Genomic DNA, 20,587 nt, shown 5'->3' with positions numbered 1-20,587 from the left:
TTTTTTTTTTTTTAATTTTTTTTTTGGTTCTGAAGGGGGGTGCGTTCGCACCCTCCGCACCCCCCTGGCGTTATATCCAAACACCCGGCATGATACAGAAAAACAATGGCATAATGCCATTGTTTTTCTGTATCATGCCGGGGGGGGGGGGCGGCATGCAGCTTTTGGGAAGTCCATGTCCAGGTACTATCCAACTGAATAAATGGTCACTTATCAAAATTCTCTGGTGCAGATACCTACACATAGAAAAAATAACATAAGGGATTTTACAACGTATGTAAAAGGTGCCCGAAAGATTTACAGGGGGTATTAAAAATTATAAGAAAAAAAAAGTTGTCATCATTTCCCTCTCATTGGAGAGCATTTTCTGTACAAAGTGTTTGGATAGTAACTTGAAGACTAAAGGGCGGGGGGGGGGGGTCAGGGGTAAGGTTTGGAATTCATGCCCCTCCCTCGGTATCCTCACCAAACTTACTGCCCAAATCATCATGCAAATCACATTTGATCAGAGGCATGACAAAAAAAAAGGAGTAAGTCGAAGCAGCACTTAGGTCTGGGACTTAGGCATATTGATGATAGTTCGACACTCCTTTTTAATTCCGGCAGTTTTTGCAAAATATTTCAGATGTTCCCTTCAATTTATTGAAATGCAAGATGAAATTGCAAGATAAATGAAATTATTTGCAGTGCCTGGGGGGGGGGGGAGAACCGGCAGTACGCATAAACTTTTTCGAAAAAACCTTGAAAGCAAGGGATAGAAGCGATCGAGTTGTCACTGGGGCATTTTTGCACTGTTAAATTGAAGGATTTGGCCCGATTTGGCACATAATTTTGGTGACTTTTTTAACATTTTCAGTAAAAAAAAAATTAATTAAATTTTTCAAAATTTCTGGGGGGCAACTGCCCCATCCCCCTCTGCGTACGGCCATGGTGCCAGGAGCAGTGAGTGATCTGCTTAGGCAAAAATATACTTTACATGAGTTGATTCATTGATGAAATGAATATGCATGAAATCCCGAATGCATTACGTGTTACGCTAAACGAATTGAGTTAGCAATCTTTGATAGTTTAGTGCGCGTGTAATTCATGCAATACTAGCTGTGAGCTGTGTGACTAATCATTGATACGAAACCACATCAGAATTTGATTCGTGAACGATTACCAACAGAAACAAAAGAATTTATAAAAATGGAAACAGATTCTCATGAATCGTCGGTTCTGGAAAACTGGGCCGATCAAGAAGATCCAGGACCCGGTCTTTCTAACCAGTTTTCGACGTTAAATGTGGGAGCGAAACCCTTCGTACCAAACGTGAATGCACCGGCATTTGTGCCGGGATCATATGCCTCCAACACACAACCGGAATTAGAGGCCACTGCCACAGCAGGCAATGGTAACTTGACTTTGTTTGAACACTTCATTTTTTTTTGTTGAACCTAATCTGTTTTAATTAATAGATGATAATGAATGAGGAGAGCATGAGCATGATGAGAGGGAAAGATTGACATGATTGAAGATGTGACGAAATGTGATGAAATGTGAATACTGGAATTTGGAAATGAATGATGATCATGATGATGATCATCATGATCATTGATGTTTGATGATGTATGAATGTAAATGAATTGAAATAGCAATGTGAGGAAATTATCACATGTTGAATCATTGTCATGAATCAATGTACAATACATTAGTGAACTGGGTAAAATGAATGAGTGCAAGTATGAGTGAAAGTTTGGTGCAACTTTAATGACAGATTTTTTCCGTCTGTTTGACATTCTAATTTACCTTTCATTAATTAGCAGATCGATTGTCACACCTTTTCTAAATTTAATTTGTGATCTTTCTTTAGTTAATTTGACATTACCCGAATTGATAATTAGGATTCATTGCTTGCATTAAATACTAACATATGTTTTGACTTCTGATTGTAATGGTTTAATAATGGATTTTAAAAATCATGACAGTAATGATTAATTGATAACATATTGAATTCATTGACAAGATCAAGTAAAAATATATTTTATCATGTTCTCATCTTTTTCTTTGTTTTTGCTATTTGCAATTATTTTTTTAAGCTAGACTATAAATTAACTGCTAAAAAGTTAACATATATTTTGAACCTAAAAACAAAATATCAGAGATTGTTATAATACATCCCATGAAAATTGTGATTACCGTAGGCCTACTATCCAACTTGACAAGTAAACTCAATGTAAAATCAATGTTTCCTCTGATAATAATGTATATTTCATGATCTGAAAAATGAAACAAAGTTTTTGAATATGAAGTTGAGAATCACATTTTTTTTATCTCATAAAGAAGATTTCATTATTCGTTATTCATTATTTTCTAGAATATGAAAGTTACACAATTTGATGACCTTTTGAGTCACTATTTTCAGCAATACATTCAATAAATAAGTAATATCTGAACTTGTACATCGACTTTATAGACCTTTATCAGTTTCTGTCAAAATGATAAAATAATGAATTATTTTCATAATTTGATTTTCAAACGCAGGCCAAATTTCGTAACACAGACAGGTGACAGGAAATTCAACATCGAGTTTCAGCAGCCTAAGAATAGTAGAATACAATACATATAAAACTTGATGGTTCCTCCCATTGGTGACTTCTGTGTGTGTTTATATTTCTTACTCAATTCTTTCAAATGGGTAGTGAGGGGAATCAGAATACGGGGGAAACTTTTTACCCTTTTTTTTCCTGAAGGATGTTTACAAGGATGTGTCAACTTTAATGAGTTGTGTTCAGAAGTACAAGATAACGGTCAACAAACATTATCAAGGTTCTGGTCAGCATGTTTGATGATAACGGCAGTTCATTGATCCTTGATTGAAAATCAGATAATCAGTGGTCAAGTAAATGTCTTGTGCCTTGACAGATTTGAATCGAGCAAGCAGTTATACCTGCTGTAAGCAGTAGATGCAGAATTTACTAGGAAGGGGGAGGGCAGCATTCCTTTCAAATTTTTCTTGAAAAAAAAAGAAGATGATGATAAAAAGGGTTTTTAGCAAGTACCATTCATAGGGCCCATTTTCCCATACAAAAAATTGACAAAATATGAAAAAAGGAGAAGGGGTTTAGGGGGCTACTGGGTCTGCCAAGTGCCAACACCTGACCCCTGCCTACATGTTGCAACTTATTTTTTTCTCAATGCAAAGTTCATTAGCATCTTTAGTCATTGCTAATACATCTTGATGTTATGTCCTGAAATATGTAAGGCTTTCTTTGGAACTTTGAATAATATAGAAACATTTCTGACTGTCTGTTTCTGTAACATCCTCCAAAGCAGCTCTGGAGAGTGCAGGGTTTGGTAATGATGATGCAGTCGTCATGGAAGCCCAGGTTGAAGAGGAAGAGGAGGAGGAAGAAGAACCCATGCAAGAGGAAGAATCTCCAAAGCCTGTCAAAGGTAATAAAGATGCTCCTGAGCAATTCAACAAAATAAACTTTTTTTGTTTCCGACACCCATTTTCTGCATTTTTACTCAGGCCCTGTTGTCGCGGGAGGCAATGGCCTCTAGCTCTCCTGAATGCTCTAGCACTGGCTTTGAAGCCCACTTCCTTGTAAACAAAGTTGAGACCACTATAAAAAGTGCCCTTTTTTATAAATGTGATTTTGAATGATGCCCCTTTAAATGTGGCCTTGGTGCTCTCTGGCTTATCTAAAAGTGTGCCCCTCACCAAAATTGCCATACACCTCCAAAATCCTATATCGAGGTCTGTGACTACTGAACGTGAACTGCTCAAGCTATGAATGTGATAATTTGAGAGGAAACAGAGTAATCATTCTAGGAATAGGAAGGTACCTACATGTAAGAGGGTCAGATGTACACATTCCAATGGAGTAGCTTTTCTGTCTCATTCCAGAGTGCCTAGCAAAGTCATACAGACTTTTAGTTAACTTCTAGACTTCTAGTTAACATTAAAAGGAAAGTCTAGAATTATTGTATTGCTCTTAGATAAGTTATTGCTACCTTTACATGTACTTTGCCTTGCATTTCAACCTATCAAATATTGGGATTATGTTATCCTTGAATATCATCAAATTTCTAAAGCATTTAACATTCTATGAATATGTCAATTTCAATGAAATAATCAGCAAATTGTAATCAAGTGCATTGCAGGGGGATAAAGTATTATAGTATAAGTATTTGTTCAGTGGTTCGGAAAATGATGGATTAGTTATCTACTTTTGCTTTAATGATTTTTTTTCTTCAGATAATGGATCAATGAAAGCCTTTATTGCACCCAAGCCTTCCAAGCAACAAACTCCTAAAGAAGAAGAACCAGAATCTAAGAAAGAACATGTCAATGTTGTCTTCATCGGGCACGTTGGTAAGACATTTTCTATTATAGTTAACTTCATACATGTATTGAATGTAACAAGGGAAGAATATTTGCCATCAATGATGTACGGATAGTGATTTGCATTCACTGGTTCTAACCAAGATGGAAAATTCTTTTTGGTTCTGAACTTTTCATGTGAAAACTCATTAATTTATCTTTGCAAAACAAAATTGATGTTTTTTGCCAATTACATTTCCTATGACAAATAGATCAAGTACGATATGGCACAATACATGTAGGTTTCATTAGCATGTAAAAAATAACCTATTCTTATTTTCAATTTCATCTTCTGCTTCAGTGAGTAGTACATAACAGTTCAATGTCCAGCTGGGTGCAAGTTGCCAAACTTAACAAATTTGATTCATGTGAGCTCTTATTTCTTGATACATTTCGCTAAAAAGCAATAGTTGTTATTAATTTGAATTGACAAATTTATACTGTTGTTATTCCCCACACAGATGCAGGGAAGTCCACCATTGGAGGTCATATAATGTAAGTATGCATGGGCAAGAATGTGGGTGGTTAAATGGGGATCGGAAATTTGGATTCAAAATCCTGAATTGATACGCCACAGGTCATTGCTAAGATCCAAAGGGCTACTCAAGGCTCAAAATAATATGAATAGAACAGATATAGAAAAATCAGACAAACAAACACTGAATTATTTGATCTAAATCTGAGAAGGAAAATCAAAGTTATGGATTTCATATATTTGCATTATTTTGATGAAAGAGTTTTGTGCATGTCTTCATGAATATTTAATGAGCAAATTGATGTCATATCCCTACTTGTTCTTTTTAATTTTTTTTTATTGTATGAAATTATGTTTATTGTACAGGTATCTCACAGGAGGTGTAGATAAGAGAACACTAGAAAAATATGAAAGAGAGGCTAAAGAAAAGAACAGAGAGAGTTGGTAAGTTGATTTATAAATTGGCAAGATATCAACATCATCAGTGACCATCTTCATTATAATCTTCATCTTCATCATCCTCACCATCAACATCATAGTCATCATCATCATCATCATTAACATCATCATCATCAACACTATCAATATCATCATCATCACCATCGTCAACACCATTATCATCATCATCATCACCATTATCAACACCATCATCATCATCACCATCATCAACACAATCATCATCACCATCATCATCATCAACACCACCACCATCATCATCGCCATGATAAACATCAGCATCACCATCATCATCACCATCGTCATCACCATCGTCATCTTCATCGTCATCATCACCCTCGTCTCTTCCTCCCCCTCCTTACTTTAAAGTAGATTTTTTTGTTTGACATGGTATGAATTGTTTATCATTTGAAGATTTCATGTATGTACAAGACAACATCACCTTTATTTTTAAGAATATGCCTATGGTTATGTAAAGTTTATAATGATAAGAAATTGTATGAAAAATGTTGATTGGTGAAAATTAATCTCTTGGGTATCTCTGTTTTGTGTGTGATATAGAGTTGTGATCGATATGTTTCTACTGATATTGTTTTCATTTTAGTATACCCCTCTGTTAAAAGGAAATCTGTTATGGACATTCCATTAAGTCAGTATTATCTCTGTCTTTCCAAAGGTACTTATCATGGGCACTAGACACCAACCAAGAAGAGCGTGATAAGGGAAAGACGGTGGAGGTCGGCAGAGCGTACTTTGAGACAGAAAAGAAACATTTCACAATACTTGACGCTCCTGGCCATCGAAGCTTTGTACCTAACATGATCGGTGGTGCAGCTCAAGCTGATTTAGCTGTATTGGTGAGTAATGATTCCTTAGTCAGATATGTCAGAATAAATGGAAAAAAAATTAATGGAAAAGGTCAGTCAGTCAGTCAGTAGTTTGAAATCTGGATTGATCCCTGTTGAACAGAGGTGGCCAGATTCACCTCACACTATTGACAATCCCTGTTACCCATTCCCTTCACATTGCATGATTCAGTGCTTCCTCCATCCTTCCTACTCTTCTTGCTTCTTGCATGTCTTCTTTGGTTACTCCTTTTTCCCTCTAACCACCCGCCTCAAAAGCAAAACATGAGCAAAAAAAAAGAAAGGCAGGGGGAGCAAGATCCTCCCTCCTGATCTGCTATGTTCATCCTAGTCTTTGATAGTTATTTTTTTCATTTTCTCCAATTTTCTTTTGCTTTTACTTCTCCAACAGGTAATATCAGCACGGAAAGGTGAATTTGAAACTGGTTTTGAAAGGGGAGGACAGACGCGAGAGCATGCAATGTTAGCGAAGACAGCCGGTGTTAAACATCTAGTCATTCTTATTAATAAAATGGATGACCCTACAGTAGAGTGGTCTCTTGCTAGGTGAGTTTATCAACCATGTAGCAACTGAGTAAAGCCCTCTGCTCACCTTACGACAGGTCCATAATCCGATTTTGGAACAAATCACATTTTGCTTTTTGTAAATGTGATTTTTTTAAATTTGTGGTTCAAATTAACTGTAAGAATGCTACTATGTAACATTTTGATGATTGAAAGCATTTTGTTGTAGTAAAGGCCAAAATAGTTTCAAATTTTCGCCAATCGTATGATTGCTATAAATTCATTTCGACTAGATTTTCAATTCACTGTTATGCTAATAAGGATGATGGCATTGTCACAGATTCGAACATGTAGTATTCGTACAGGGATTTAGAACTTTACAAGATGCTTCATAACTCAATATTCGCACCACATTATACTACATTTTGTTCCAAAATCTGGTCACAGGCCAATTGTTAGGCATGTGGTGGTCTGAAGGTCTGTAATCCTTCCTCACCCCCTCTGTACATTTGTCCCCCATCTCTTTCCTGTTCAAATCCTCTATCAACTTCTATTACGTTTTATTTCTTTGGCTTTCTTCTCTCACTTCCTCTTCGTTTTATTTCATGCCTTGATCCTTTGTCGGTTTCAGGTATGACGAGTGCAAGGAGAAGTTGCTTCCGTTCCTCCGTAAGGTTGGCTTCAATCCCAAAAAAGACATTCATTTCATTCCTGTGTCGGGGATCACGGGGGCCAACCTCAAGGTGTCCGCAACAGACAAGTGCCCTTGGTACACCGGCCACCCGTTCATCACATACATAGATGAATTACCCCCGCTGCCTGCAAGGAACTCCTCAGGGCCTCTACGGTTACCCATCACAGATAGGTACAAGGTAAGTCACCAGAAGCATTTCAAGATGACGATGATGATTGATGTTAATGAAGGATGATGTTGCTGATGGCAATGATGAGGAACATGATGATATGATGATGATGATGATGGTGATGATGATGTTGATGATATTGATGATGGCGATGATGATTTCTGGTATATTACGCACCATTCAACGTCTCTTTACGCTTCCAAAGGGCCTTAGATAATATAAGCCTGGCTAGCCTAATACAGCCAACAAGAATTTCAAGGAATAAATTCCTGCCAGGAACCCCTATTTATCTCACTAGGGTTGAGTGCAGCACAATGGATCAATATCTTGCTGAAGGAAATGCCATGGCTGGTATTTGAACCCTCGGCCCTCTGTTTCAAAGTTAGAGACTAATCCACTGGGCCACAATGCTGAACTGTTCAATGATATCATCAAGACCTTTGACATTGAGGTTGATCCTTTGGCAAATGGTAATTGAGGGCATAAATTAATCCAATGCCATGACCGCAGATGCCCTGTTGACTGACCTCAATGCCCCTCCTATTGTTCTTGGAAATTTTGTTGCCCTTGTAGTGTCATACAGAAAGGTGGCTATGACCTATTCCTTTCTTTTTAGATTTTTAAGGCCGAGTAGTCATTGATTTCATATGGCTCTCCAAATCCAAAGTTTGGGATGGTCCACTTTTTTGTAACCTGTAAGTAAAAAATCTATTAGTTTTTGACTTCATAAGCTAGAGTATATTTTTTGAGATATACATGTGGAGGTCAGAAAGATCACCAAGTTTGATGAATACTCATGATTTTATGAATGCTCTTTTGCAAGTACACATGTACTTGATTTTCTTCTTTTGGCAGCTATTTGATCTTGATCTCCAATATTTTGTTTTCCTGTGTTTGACCACGAAAATGAAGAAAATTTTTATCACATTTCTATTTCAGGACATGGGTACAATCTTGCTAGGAAAAGTAGAATCAGGGAATTTAAGGAGAGGAGGAACATATACCCTAATGCCCAACAAAGTAAGTTTGAATTTTTTGTGTATTGAAAACATATTCATTGAAATGTCTTCACATTTAAATATTGTCTTTGTCTTATATCTAATAATGGATGGAATCCACCTTGTATATTGATTTTGCTCAGGAGAAGGGGGGGGGGGTGAAGAATCTTCTAAACATGCCATATGTAATGTCATGTTACAAGAAAGATGACGTTGTGTCTACCAAGGTTGGAATTAATAATAGAAACCAATTCTCTTAGCAACCTTCCTATAAAAGCTATTCTCATGTAGTTGCAGAGAGCAAACAATGATTAATGAAATGAATAAGTCTTAATAATTTGCCATCATGCATCATAGATTTAGGTCTGGTACATTTTTGTAAACATGAAAGCTAAGATGAAAATGAAGCACAATGAAGAAAGCGAACACAGATAAGCATGTGTGGGACTGTCTATTATTATTGCTTAGGAAAATACACAACACCAGGCAAGAATGTCATACTTACTTTACTAATTTCTTGGCATTCATGCATTTTTACAAGAATCATATGCCTGAGAGTGAGATATTGCTATTTTGATTAATACTTTCAAACAGTTGATTTTATTAGATCTGTCCAAACCCATTTAGAAATTGTAATCACAGCTGGCATTTATGGTAAAAGAAACAAAGCTCACAGTTATATTTTTGTATCTCTGTATCATGTATTTTTCTTCATACAGACAAATGTAGAAATTCTTCAAATCATCTCAGATGAAAATGAAACTAACTCTGCAAGAACGGGAGAAAACGTCAAACTAAAAGTTCGAGGGGTAGAAGAAGAGGTAAGAGCCATTAAGATCCCTGTATTTCAATGTGAAAGAAAGTCTTTACACCAGCTGAATTGAATAGCAAGTGTTTGGATTATTATTGCTAATCTTCTAAGTCTATCATTTTGTGAGAAGACTTAATATTTTGTACTTTACTTTATATGATGATTTATAAGCCATTGATATTTTTACGACTCATTTTATGGTCATGTGATTCAATAAGTGAAAAAAGAAAACCAGAACCAGTTGTTCAGACGTCATCCGTGCTGTAAAATAGTAGTCCAATAATGTCTTTTTGAAATTGATGGTAAGTGAGATGTATTAATACTAGTATATTAAAAGTATCAATCAAGTATCAATATTTATCTGGAATAAAAACAACATTTTATGATTCATTTATATAATTCAAACCTGTCAACATTCCTGATACATCCAAGGTACAGATTTGATTTCGGAGAAGAGAAATTGATTTACTGGACAATTGTGGAGCACGGTTGCAGAAGCTTTCATTTTCTTTCATATTTGAAGTAAAATAATCGTTGATTTCTCTCCTAGGATGTATCTCCTGGTTTTGTCCTTTGTGATACAACAGATGTATGTCATACCTCCAAAATGTTTGATGCACAGGTAAGTCTCTTTATTTCTAGAGGGGATGGGGGTGCAAGTCTCTGTCTCCAGGGGGGTGTTTCACAAAGATTTAAGTATGACTTAAGTCGCACTTAAATGTCGACGCGTACTTGATATGCAACGCGCGATCTTATTGATAGATACGCAGTAGTGCGCGTCCCCATGACACGATTTGACCAATGCAGTCAATCCTTTCATATCGTACGCAACTCAGTATTTAAGTGCGACTCTAAGTCATACTTAAATCTTTGTGAAACACCCCCCAGGATGTATTTTCTATTTCTAGTGAAAATCAGCATGCTTATTGAACAAAATATCATACACAGGTGGGTGAGAGTTCAGCTTTTTTTAGGTCTTATTTTCAGTTTTTTTGTGTGCTTTGTCTATGGGAGTTATCAACTAGATAGTAACTTATGCTATTATAATCATGTGTAAGCCAGACTTTGCTAATAATAATAATAATAATAACTAGCATTTAGTACGCTTTCCATAGTTAACTATATCACAGCGTTTACAAACGAGTTAAAAACAAGAGTACATAATAATTACAATAAAAATACATTCAAAAGAAATTAATCGGAAAAGAGGTATGATTTTAGAAGTTTCTTGAATTGATCTGAAGAGTTTGATGATTTAATGAAAGTGGGTATGTTGTTCCATTCTTTAGAAGCAGTAACACTAAATGTGCGATCACCTGATTTTGTACGAGTTTTGGGTATGGCAAGCAAATATGGGTCTTTAGATGAACGGAGATTAGGGCGAGTTGGTCTATGGGAAGAAAGGCTATCTTTGATATATTTTGGCATCTGGTTATTAAAGGCTTTGAAGACAAAAAAGTAATTTAAAGACAATTCTCTTCTTTACTGGGAGCCAATGAAGATATTTTACTGGGAGCCAATGAAGATATTTTACTGGGAGCCAATGAAGAGACTTTGCTGATAATTATTATATAATCCTCAAAATGTGTTCATTTTTGGTGTAGACATTTTTTGTAGTGTTCTAAACAAATGTACCAAGGACAAACTATTTTCTATCTCTATGTCTATTCTATTTGATTGTCTTTCAATTTAAATTGTTCTTTCAAGAAAACTTATCAGTAACATTGTTATGAGCAATCACAGCATGACTTTAATTTGGAAAAATCAATTAAACGTTAGTGAATTTTGCCTGAGAACACAAATGGCATTATATTATCTATGGATGGGGCAGGGGCCCGTTGCATAAAACTTTTTAATTTGTTCTCAAATGAAGTGTTAGATTATAAAGATTAAGACACAGAATGTTAAGACTAGTGGCATATCTGAAAAGCGTTGCGAAGGGCACAAGCCTTTCTGACAGTAAAAAAAGGCAAAAGGTTAATGCCAATTTCCCAAGGGATGCTAATTGCCAAGAAAAATCATTAATGTTTTGCAACATCGTGCAAGAATATATTTTTTAGGAAGACATTTATATAAAAACATGTTAACCAACTGCACAGGCCATATATTATCGGGGGTGGGGGAGGGTGTCACTTTTTAGTAAACACCATCGCCAGTTTTTGTGTGAATTTCAGTAGTGAAGATGATAAAAAGCAGTCCATCATACAGAGATGTAAGTGAGCAATGCAATATTTTGTTGTTGTAAATTTCACGATTTTATTAATTTTTTTTGTACAGATTGCAATTGTAGAATATAAGTCCATTATCTGTTCAGGCTATGGTGCAGTGCTTCACATCCACAATGCTGTAGAAGAAGTTCAAATCACTGTAAGTATGACTGACATGAGCATAGTTAACTGTTATGTCCATTTTTACTCCACTCCATGATACATATATTCAAAGAAAAAGATTAAAGCCTGTGTATAGCTTTGGTAAAGGGTCAATAATGTGATTGATAATCAAATATCATCTAATATGACAGTCTTACTGAAGCGTAGAGACCGTTAGATATTTTTCCAACTGCACTTCTCTGAGAAAATTTCAAATATTCAAATCTTGGATATATAGCGCCCTCTCTCGGCGATGCTTGTTTTAAATTAAAAAAATGGGCATTCAAGCACTTATCTTATAACTTCAGTGATTAGATATCCAAAAGTTACAAAGAACATATCTTGAAAGTTTCAGCCCATTCCATGATTTGGAATAGGATTTAATTGAAAGACAAAAATACACAGATATTTTAAGTTGATCGGGTGACCCGATCAAGTTAAATTTCCATGTAAAATCGCAAAATTTATCCTGTAAAACACATTTTCATTTCATATCCTCCACATCATAACTGTTATAGGGCATATCCGTTCATATTAGCTAGCAATGAATTGGAATAGTGATAGGTGCATTTTGGTGGATTTACCAAAACTATACACAAGCTTTAAATTTGAATTTAGAAGTTAGATTTTTTTTCAAATTTGCTTGAACACTATATTTGGTGATTATATAAGGTATGAATATTGTGATGATCAGTGAAATGAAAAAAAAAGAAGAATTAATCCAGATGCAAAGGCATGCACACTTAAGACCTCTCCCACCTTATAAATTTTCATGAGAATTAGAAATTAGAGACATTTGATTAGAGATGATTTCATGAAGGTCCTATGTAGAATGGGACAAGTGCTTTAGAATAGTCTAAACGAAGCTGCCTTTGCTGCACCTCATGCTGAAAGTAATATGATTTGAACAGATAGAGTAAAATTTCATCTAAATCAGACAAGGTATGACAAAGTTAGGGCATTTTAAATTTTTCATTATTTTCTTGAAAACACTTTTATGCACGTCTTCAGAATATGCAATGAGCAATCTGATGCCATATCCCCAATTATTCTTTTGTATTTTATATTATGAAATTATGATTTCATGAAAAAAAAATAACCTAAAGGAAAGTGGGGACATGACATCATCAGCCCATCTTTTGGATATCTATGACGCCCTGATTGCATAATTTGTTATCTTATCAGATTTGCTTTGCTTGGTGAATTTTACTTGAGAAAAAATTATTTTAGCCTGGAGTATGTCTTTAAGACTCTTGCTTCAGATGTTGTCATCACTGGTTGTTTTCTCTTCATTCAGAAAATCATTGCACTGATAGATAAGAAGACAGGGGCCAAGACAAAGCAACGGCCACGCTTCATCAAACAGGACCAGGTAGCCATTGCTAGATTGGAGACAACAGGAATACTCTGTATGGAAACCTTTAAGGAATTCTCACAAATGGGTCGTTTTACTCTTAGAGATGAAGGTAAGAAATCCTGAATTTTTAATAACATAATATTTGTGAATAAATCAGTATATTACTTTTATCATTATTATTTATGCTGGTTCTGAATTTTCCAAGATATAGTTAGACTGCCTGAGTTGTTCCACTTGTTTGCCTTAGAACCACCATCAGTAAAGGGAATTTCAAGGGTAGCAAGGCATGGTATGTGAGGTGGGCACCCAAGACTGTTGCTCTGTTGCCTTTGGTATACGTAAGGGCTGTATAGTCACGACAAAGTTGAACACCTCGGCAGTTTATATAAAAAACACCTCGGTGAAGTGCAAGGGTATAGCCAAACAAAGTATAGTTTCTGATAGGAAAATCATCAATGATAATAAGAACAATAATAATAGCTTGATTTATAAAGCGCTTTTTGCCTGAGGATACAAAGCGCTGCTATTATTACCCCAGATTTAGCTCGAGCTACCATCACCGGCGCTCAGTTCATTGCAAGCAATTAATCCTGCCCGGGTAGGCGGGTACCCATTCACCTCACCTGGGTCGAGCACAGTGTGGATAAATTTCTTGCTGAAGGAAAACACACCATGGTTAGGATTTGAACCCATGACCCTCTGTTTAAAAGGTGAGAGTCAGAACCTGTAGACTATGATGTGCCCACTTGAGACATGCGTATTCTATTCTTGTAAATGTCATGTTAAGATTTAGGAAGGTGTGCATCTTGAGGTAACTAACATTTATTTGTTTCTTCTTTTTCGTCTTTTTTTAGGTAAAACTATTGCAATTGGCAAGGTCCTGAAGCTATTGTAAATCCTAACCACCAGACATTGTCATAAATACAGTCACACCTGTGACACTTAGCGCAAAAAACAGTTCCAAACCTAAGCCACTACCACCAAAGCATCCAGGATCTCATGGTGATCTCAAAGTGCACCCCAGGAACTTGAGGATCCTCGAGGCAAGGAACATCAGCTGGAACTACTTTCTTACATCAAACACATCTCCAAACTCTTCATTTTTCACCCTCACTCAAAGCAAACATATTCAGTATGGTCTTTATGAATGAATTTGACTTGAGAATCCATTTGGAAACAAGTGAAGAGCAGTGTCTTGAAGCTTTGTTGCTTGGTTTGCCAGTCTTTAGGAGAGGTGTGCCTTACTAGCTATTCCAACAGCCAAATACAGAGCTCAAATGATGGAACATAGACGAAAGAAGTGATCAGCTAGTATGGACTCTGGGAGCAATTTGTAGTTGCCCCCCTTCATGTTATGTAGAATGGAATTGTTAAACATGTAGGTATTTCCTAGGATTTCTCTTGGAGAGAGATTCTTTGTGTATTATTTATTATCATCCCATTATTATGTTGTTGCATGCAGTCTTATGTTTAATAAAAAGGGCATTGGTAGTAGATAAACACGCTTATTTTACAGGGGATTGTCAAAACCTACGCCAATTTGCACCATCAAATTTATGTCAACACACCAACAATCAATTTAGGGTAGAAGCTCAGTATATAGCAAGGTGCTTGGGACCAAAAAATGCCTTGTTATTAAAAGCAAGGAATCTTTCGTACAGGTTAAGATCTGGCCCCATGGGCCCATTTCCAAAGACTTTATACTTGATATTATTGTAACTACCATGGAATTCCTGCTTGTGATTGGCTGCTGAGCCTTGTTACCATGGCAGCTGCCTTTACAGTAAAGTTACAATAGTCGTAACTCTTTGTGAAATGGGCCTCAGGACTTCGTGAACATCAGGTGGGTGTTTCATAAAACTGTAAGTTCACTCGACTGAATGACTATTGAGATAATTGAGATAGACCAAAATTGTTCCTGTTACATAATGGGGATGCATTCCCACTGATTCTCATCAAATATGCACAATTTATAAACTTTGCATTGAGCTAATTGTTAAGAACAAGAATTTCAACGTAAGAAGAACAGATTTCAAATTTAGCTGATGGGAGTGCAACTGTTAGCACGAGAAAGGCTCACCAGTCATGCAGAAAATCATGCTTAATGAACAGCTGTATAGAAAAACCACCTAGGAGTACAGTAGGCTCTCATAAGCCAACCTTCCATAAGTCCAATAATTGCCTTTATCAGAACTCCAAGCATTTTTTCATACCAGAATATGCAAAACGTGTCCTGTTTACATGCTCTGAGTCAAATTTCACCCAAGTCGAACAAAAATATTGGACTCTTGCAAAGTCACCTGTATTGCGAATTAAATCTTTTTATTTGGAGCTTTGACTGCTTAATATGCGGCCGTTTTCTCACTGGTGGTTTTTCATTGGTTTGACTGACTTTTTTTTTGGGGGGTGGGGGGATGGCTGTGGCTGCTCGTAGGAAGATTGATGCAGGATGTATTGACCCTTGGTATGATCATGTTGGAAATGTCTTCCAGTAAATTTCCTTGAGTGAAAAGAGAACGCTTTGAAAGGACAAAAAAAATAACTAGACCAGCAAAAATTTATGTTTGAATTGCTCTCTTGTGTAGAGCGTTTTTGTTTATACCACTGAAGAAAAGGCTGTCGTAATGTATGTCGATTAAGAGTTTAAGGGGTAGAGGGTAATTTTGGCTGCTAGTTTCTGCAAGTGGTAATATTCTTTCACCGTAGATATCTAGTTCAAGTGTCACTGTCTGCCTTTTCATTCCTGTTATATATCATGTCACTTTCTGATGAGCAAACTATGTGTGGTGTACTGCACAATGCAGAAGAACAGGTATGGAGTTCTATGATGTAGACAACCAATCTTACATTATTATTATTTTTAGGCTAACTTTTCGGATAGTTTAGCTGTTGAATCTTAGATTAGGAATATATGAATATGTTCTATCCCATCTGTAGTTATTTCACTATGAAATCAAAGTCACTGAAATGGATGATTCTACATTGTGGCTTTTATTTGTAGCTTTCATGAAGCACTGTACAATTTTCTATCGTGAAAAATAGTCGCTATTTATGACATCTTTTGTATTTCCATTATAGAACAAAGTACGTTATGTTGCAGGCGTTACAATGTCCTTCTATCACCCTTTCTAGATTTCCCACGTGCTCATTTCACCTTCTCTTTCCATACCTCTCTTATTGTTATTGTCATAAGATCATATCTGAATCTCGTATGTCTGTGTGATATCACTGCTTTGTGTACTTCCTACTGTTTAACTCTTCGTTATTTATCATTGCAATTCTGGGGTCTGTTTCACGTACACATTTTGTGAACATGAAGAAGGCTACTACCACAGAGTCGATGTGTAACAGCATGCTGATGACCTGCACATTTTAAAGTGTTTGAGCTAATATGTGACACTTATTTAGACAATTATGTATAAAAAAATATTTTATCAGTTCTTCTGTGATGAAATAGGTTTATAAGAAGTCTACTGCCAAAGTTAAAGGAATGGTAATGTAAGGTTTTTAAAAACAAAATTGGAGAGAACTGTGACCTGCTATATTACCGGTGTATACATGTATTGGCTTTAATGTCCACTCCTATTACTCTGTATGTACTGCGCTGATAAATGAGCAAAAGTCAAACTCTGTTCCATAATGAGAAGAGGTATTCTGTGGTAGTTTTATGTGAGAATACTGCAGGTAATCACAAATGTGCTTCTATATGATGAAGAAAAGTACTTCACATGCTATAAATTTGAAGTTGACAAAATCTTATTTTAAATCAGTGAATTCAATTACGTTGCAACCTCATGATATTTTATATATTAGTTTTTTTTAACTTTGTCTTTATTGTATTAATTATTTTCAATGGAAAGCTTGTCTTTTTAGTAAATTACAAACTTGGATGGATTTGGAGCAATCATCAAGTATGGATAATGATAGAATTAAAGAAACACCTGTATTAAACAAATGTATGTGATTCATAAATGCAGTGTCTTATTCCCTGAACTTTATCATTAGTGACAAGTTCTTAGGATGTAGGAAAAGCTCCCTGACCCATTGAGCCAATGAGAGTCAGATATTCTGGTAGCTTACAAGTGTTATTGAGACTTAATCAGGGTTGCCAGCAGATCAGGGAATTAATATTTTTCTTTTTCTCCAGTCAGGAAAAAAATCAAAGAATTTTTATCAGCCCCCTAATCTGGAAGTTATCAGTCAGAATCTGTGATGTTTTGTTACATATCAAAACAAATAGTTCACAGCTGCAATGTAGAAAAACATGTGACATTGGAAATGAGTTGAAAAATTATCATGGAATTTTCAGACTTTGTCATGTAAAAATCAGGAAATTTGTTTCTTTGAAATGGTGGGAACCATGTTTATAGAACTTCATAGTTTCATGAAGCAGGTTCTTCAGCTCTTTGATACACTTTTGCGCTTTCTGAACCTATTTTAGAGACCAATGGCTGTTAATTTGATAGGAATATATTGGTTAAGAATATATGAGAATGTTCTTCAGCATTTTTCTTATTTTGAAACCTGTAATATGAAGATTATAATCATAACTATTCCATTGTATGATTCAAAAGCCATGTGGATCACCCAGATAAAGTACTTTTGAATAATAACTATGGAAGTCATGAATTTTTGTCATTAATTGGAAGAAAGTGTGCAAGTCGTGGCTTGTGTTGAATTCATCCATTGCTCTGCTATTTAGTTCTGCATGCCACTATGAAAATGGTATCTTAACCAAATATAATGGTAACATTTTATTTCTTTAGTGTATTGTACTAATTCTATGATAAAACATTTATGTTTGATTTTTTTCTTTCTTTTCTCTTTTTAGGATAACTATTTTACAGAAAAGTGATAACAATTAATTGAAATGTGGATGAAAAAGAAGAAAATTTCTCTTTATCCATATATTTTGATGTAAAAGTGTAAATTCTGGAATTTATTATTGCATACTCCAGTTTTACATTAATTCATGAAGAAATTAATTTGTTGATGATTGAAAAACAGTAAAAAGGTGGAATTTCAAAGATATCACTTATCTGATATCTATCTATAGATTAGTAAACAAAATTATGATTGCTTGAAGGGTTTTAAGAAGAGAAAATCAATTTTAGTTTTTATGTTATTAGAAGATCATTCACATGCCCCCAATACCGTCCACACTTCAATGGCCAAGTATGTATGTTAATTTTAGAACCGTATGTTTATGAATACTATTATATTTCCTGTGGAAAAAAAGTATATCAAGCTCCATTATACATATTCCTGATACTCCAGAGGTAATTCCATGTTGCACTTGCATGTATTGATAGAGATTAGGTTCGGTATTCACTTTAATACTTGATTTTAATAGTTTACAGCTTTTACAAGCATTTTGCGTGGCCAAGAAATTTACCTTAATTCTGATTCATTTCAAGCAGCATTTTATATTTTGGAGCCTGATTTGTGGAAAAAAATGTCACGAGAAAGTATAGTGAGTGATAACACACTGTTATAGCACAATTAATGCAGTGTACTAAATACTACATTGTGATTGTACCAAATACTACATTGTGATTCTGTGTTGATTAAATATCAAGACCCCAATATACATGTATGTCCCCTTGGGAGTTGATGAGTTAAAATACTTTGGGAAACTATTTTGTTGAAGTAAATATCTCAATAGGACAATTTAATTTTCTGTATGTTTGTAGGAAGCACATAGGACATGTCTAAAATATTTTATTGCTCGGTTATCAGATTCTTTCATGCCCACTCACAAAATTTGTGCTTTTTCTCCACTTCCTGGGGAGCTTTCTCAGTAGAATCAAGTATGGTATTGAATGTTGGCCCAGGATTTTTAATATTCCAAGTTAAAACTTCAAGAAGACAATCAGGATGACTCATGGAAATGTCAATGTTTAGTTAGTCGCAGTATTAAACTCAACTGGTGTTAATGGTTTCATATATAAACATTCATTTGAAATATTAATCCTAGATTCTTACAAGGCAATTAGATAGTTTTCCTCTTTTTAATATGTACCTTTTGGGGAAACATGTCTTTTGTTTGTCACCAAAAAAAAAATTTTTGATGGTGAAACATATAGTGTAATTATGTGGGTATTCTCTGTATTACCTAATCTTGGTATTAGCTGTTAGGCATGCACCTAGGTAACGATTTAACACTCACATTTTGATTTAATGTGTGTTCCAGTCATGTATTTTATTATTTTTTTTACTCCACAGTATTTCTCTGTTACGTTTTAGTCCTTCAGCTCCCCCATTAGCAAATGCAAGAAGGGGTAGTTGGAAGAGGTATTGTGCCATGAGGCAGAGAGTATTAATGTTTTGAAAAGCTACATAACTATCCATTATATGAGCAGCCATTATGTAGGCATTGGGCATACCTGCATTACCATGTAGCATGAAAATTTTTGGACAGGAATATGGCGTACCATAGCCATATGAAGTTAGAAGTGGGTGGACAGATGTTCTGATGTTGTGTAAGACCCTCAGCCGCACACAACTGTCAGTTATAAAGATTTATTGTGGAACTGCATTGAATGATTGAAAAAAACATGTTAAGCAATGTTGTGGGATATTGTAAAATTCCTGAATAAATTATGTCATAACGTATATGAAATCTGCATCTTATTACCACATTTCCAGACAGAGTTCACGAGTATGCAGTTGCTGATTATGATGCATGAAATCACCCATTTGATCTTTGTGGGTGGATATAGCACTGTCAAGATAAGTACATCTTATTACACATTTCTGTGTAGCTATTCATTGTATATGTTTTTATTTCTCGTTTCTTAAAGGAAGAAGCAATGTGAATATCCTTCTTTCCATGTTATTAAAGAATTAAGTTCAAATATTTCTCTTCTTGATTTCTGAATATACATTTCTGATATGATATTGTTTCTTATGACTATGCTTTATCAAGAGAAATAAATCAGAATATCTTACGAAACAAGATGATGTTGTTTGTTTCTTTTCCTTTGGGTAATGTTTGGTATCACATGAAGAATGATGTATATTCTTTTCTTATTTGCAACAAGAATCATGTAAAGATCTTTTCTCCAGTATGAGGGGAAAACAAGCGTTCAATTAGGGATTAAAAAGATCAATACCTGTGTAATGATGTCTATGTTTGTGCCACTGTGGATGCTGATATGTTTATTGAGTCTTGACTGTTTCTTGAAAAACTGTTTAAACTTTTACACGAAAAATACATGACATGTTTTCTCTTGGTTGAATTGTAATGTGTGATAAAAAAGTGATTTGTGAATGTTTTGCTTGACTGATTTATAATTGATTAATTTATGTTTGATGAAATCAAACAAATATTGATAGATGATGAATGAGTGGAATGAATTGGTGAATGGATTGATGAATGGATTAATGAATGAATGGATTAATGAATGAATTGATGAATGGATTAATGAATGAATTGATGAATGTATAAATGATGAATTGATTAATGAATGAATTGATGAATAGGTCGAATGCATGTTGTTCCGATATGATATTGTTT

General features: G+C 35.2%; 1 protein-coding gene across 2 annotated transcripts; it reads left to right on the top strand.

Annotated features, from left to right (window-relative positions):
* The first annotated feature begins 1,068 nt into the window (after positions 1-1,068).
* LOC121422974 (eukaryotic peptide chain release factor GTP-binding subunit ERF3A-like) lies at positions 1,069-20,023 on the top strand. 2 transcript variants are annotated; one of them, XM_041618226.1, is made up of 14 exons: positions 1,069-1,393; positions 3,316-3,435; positions 4,244-4,360; positions 4,831-4,864; positions 5,211-5,288; positions 5,977-6,157; positions 6,558-6,712; positions 7,302-7,542; positions 8,473-8,553; positions 9,251-9,352; positions 9,893-9,964; positions 11,620-11,709; positions 13,009-13,177; positions 13,923-20,023. In XM_041618226.1, the coding sequence occupies exons 1-14, from the start codon at positions 1,189-1,191 to the stop codon at positions 13,961-13,963; spliced, it is 1,686 nt and encodes a 561-aa protein (XP_041474160.1). In that variant the 5' UTR covers positions 1,069-1,188; the 3' UTR covers positions 13,964-20,023. The 2 variants fall into 2 exon arrangements, with proteins under 2 accessions (XP_041474160.1, XP_041474159.1); XM_041618225.1 differs by having other exon boundaries at positions 3,313-3,435.
* Positions 20,024-20,587: the final 564 nt, after the last annotated feature.

This window comes from Lytechinus variegatus, chromosome 10 (assembly GCF_018143015.1).
Source record: "Lytechinus variegatus isolate NC3 chromosome 10, Lvar_3.0, whole genome shotgun sequence".
Taxonomy (NCBI): Eukaryota; Metazoa; Echinodermata; class Echinoidea; order Temnopleuroida; family Toxopneustidae; genus Lytechinus; species Lytechinus variegatus.
Note: the sequence above shows the minus strand (reverse complement) of the source record. Positions and strands in the feature narration are given on the sequence as shown.

Bases quoted from the DNA above. Each gene is read 5' to 3' on its own strand.
- LOC121422974 (XM_041618225.1), top strand. From the start codon at position 1,189: ATGGAAACAGATTCTCATGAATCGTCGGTTCTGGAAAACTGGGCCGAT. The intron at 6,713-7,301 runs GTGAGTTTATCA...TGTCGGTTTCAG, and splicing joins GTAGAGTGGTCTCTTGCTAG to GTATGACGAGTGCAAGGAGA. The intron at 9,965-11,619 runs GTAAGTCTCTTT...TTTTTTGTACAG, and splicing joins CCAAAATGTTTGATGCACAG to ATTGCAATTGTAGAATATAA.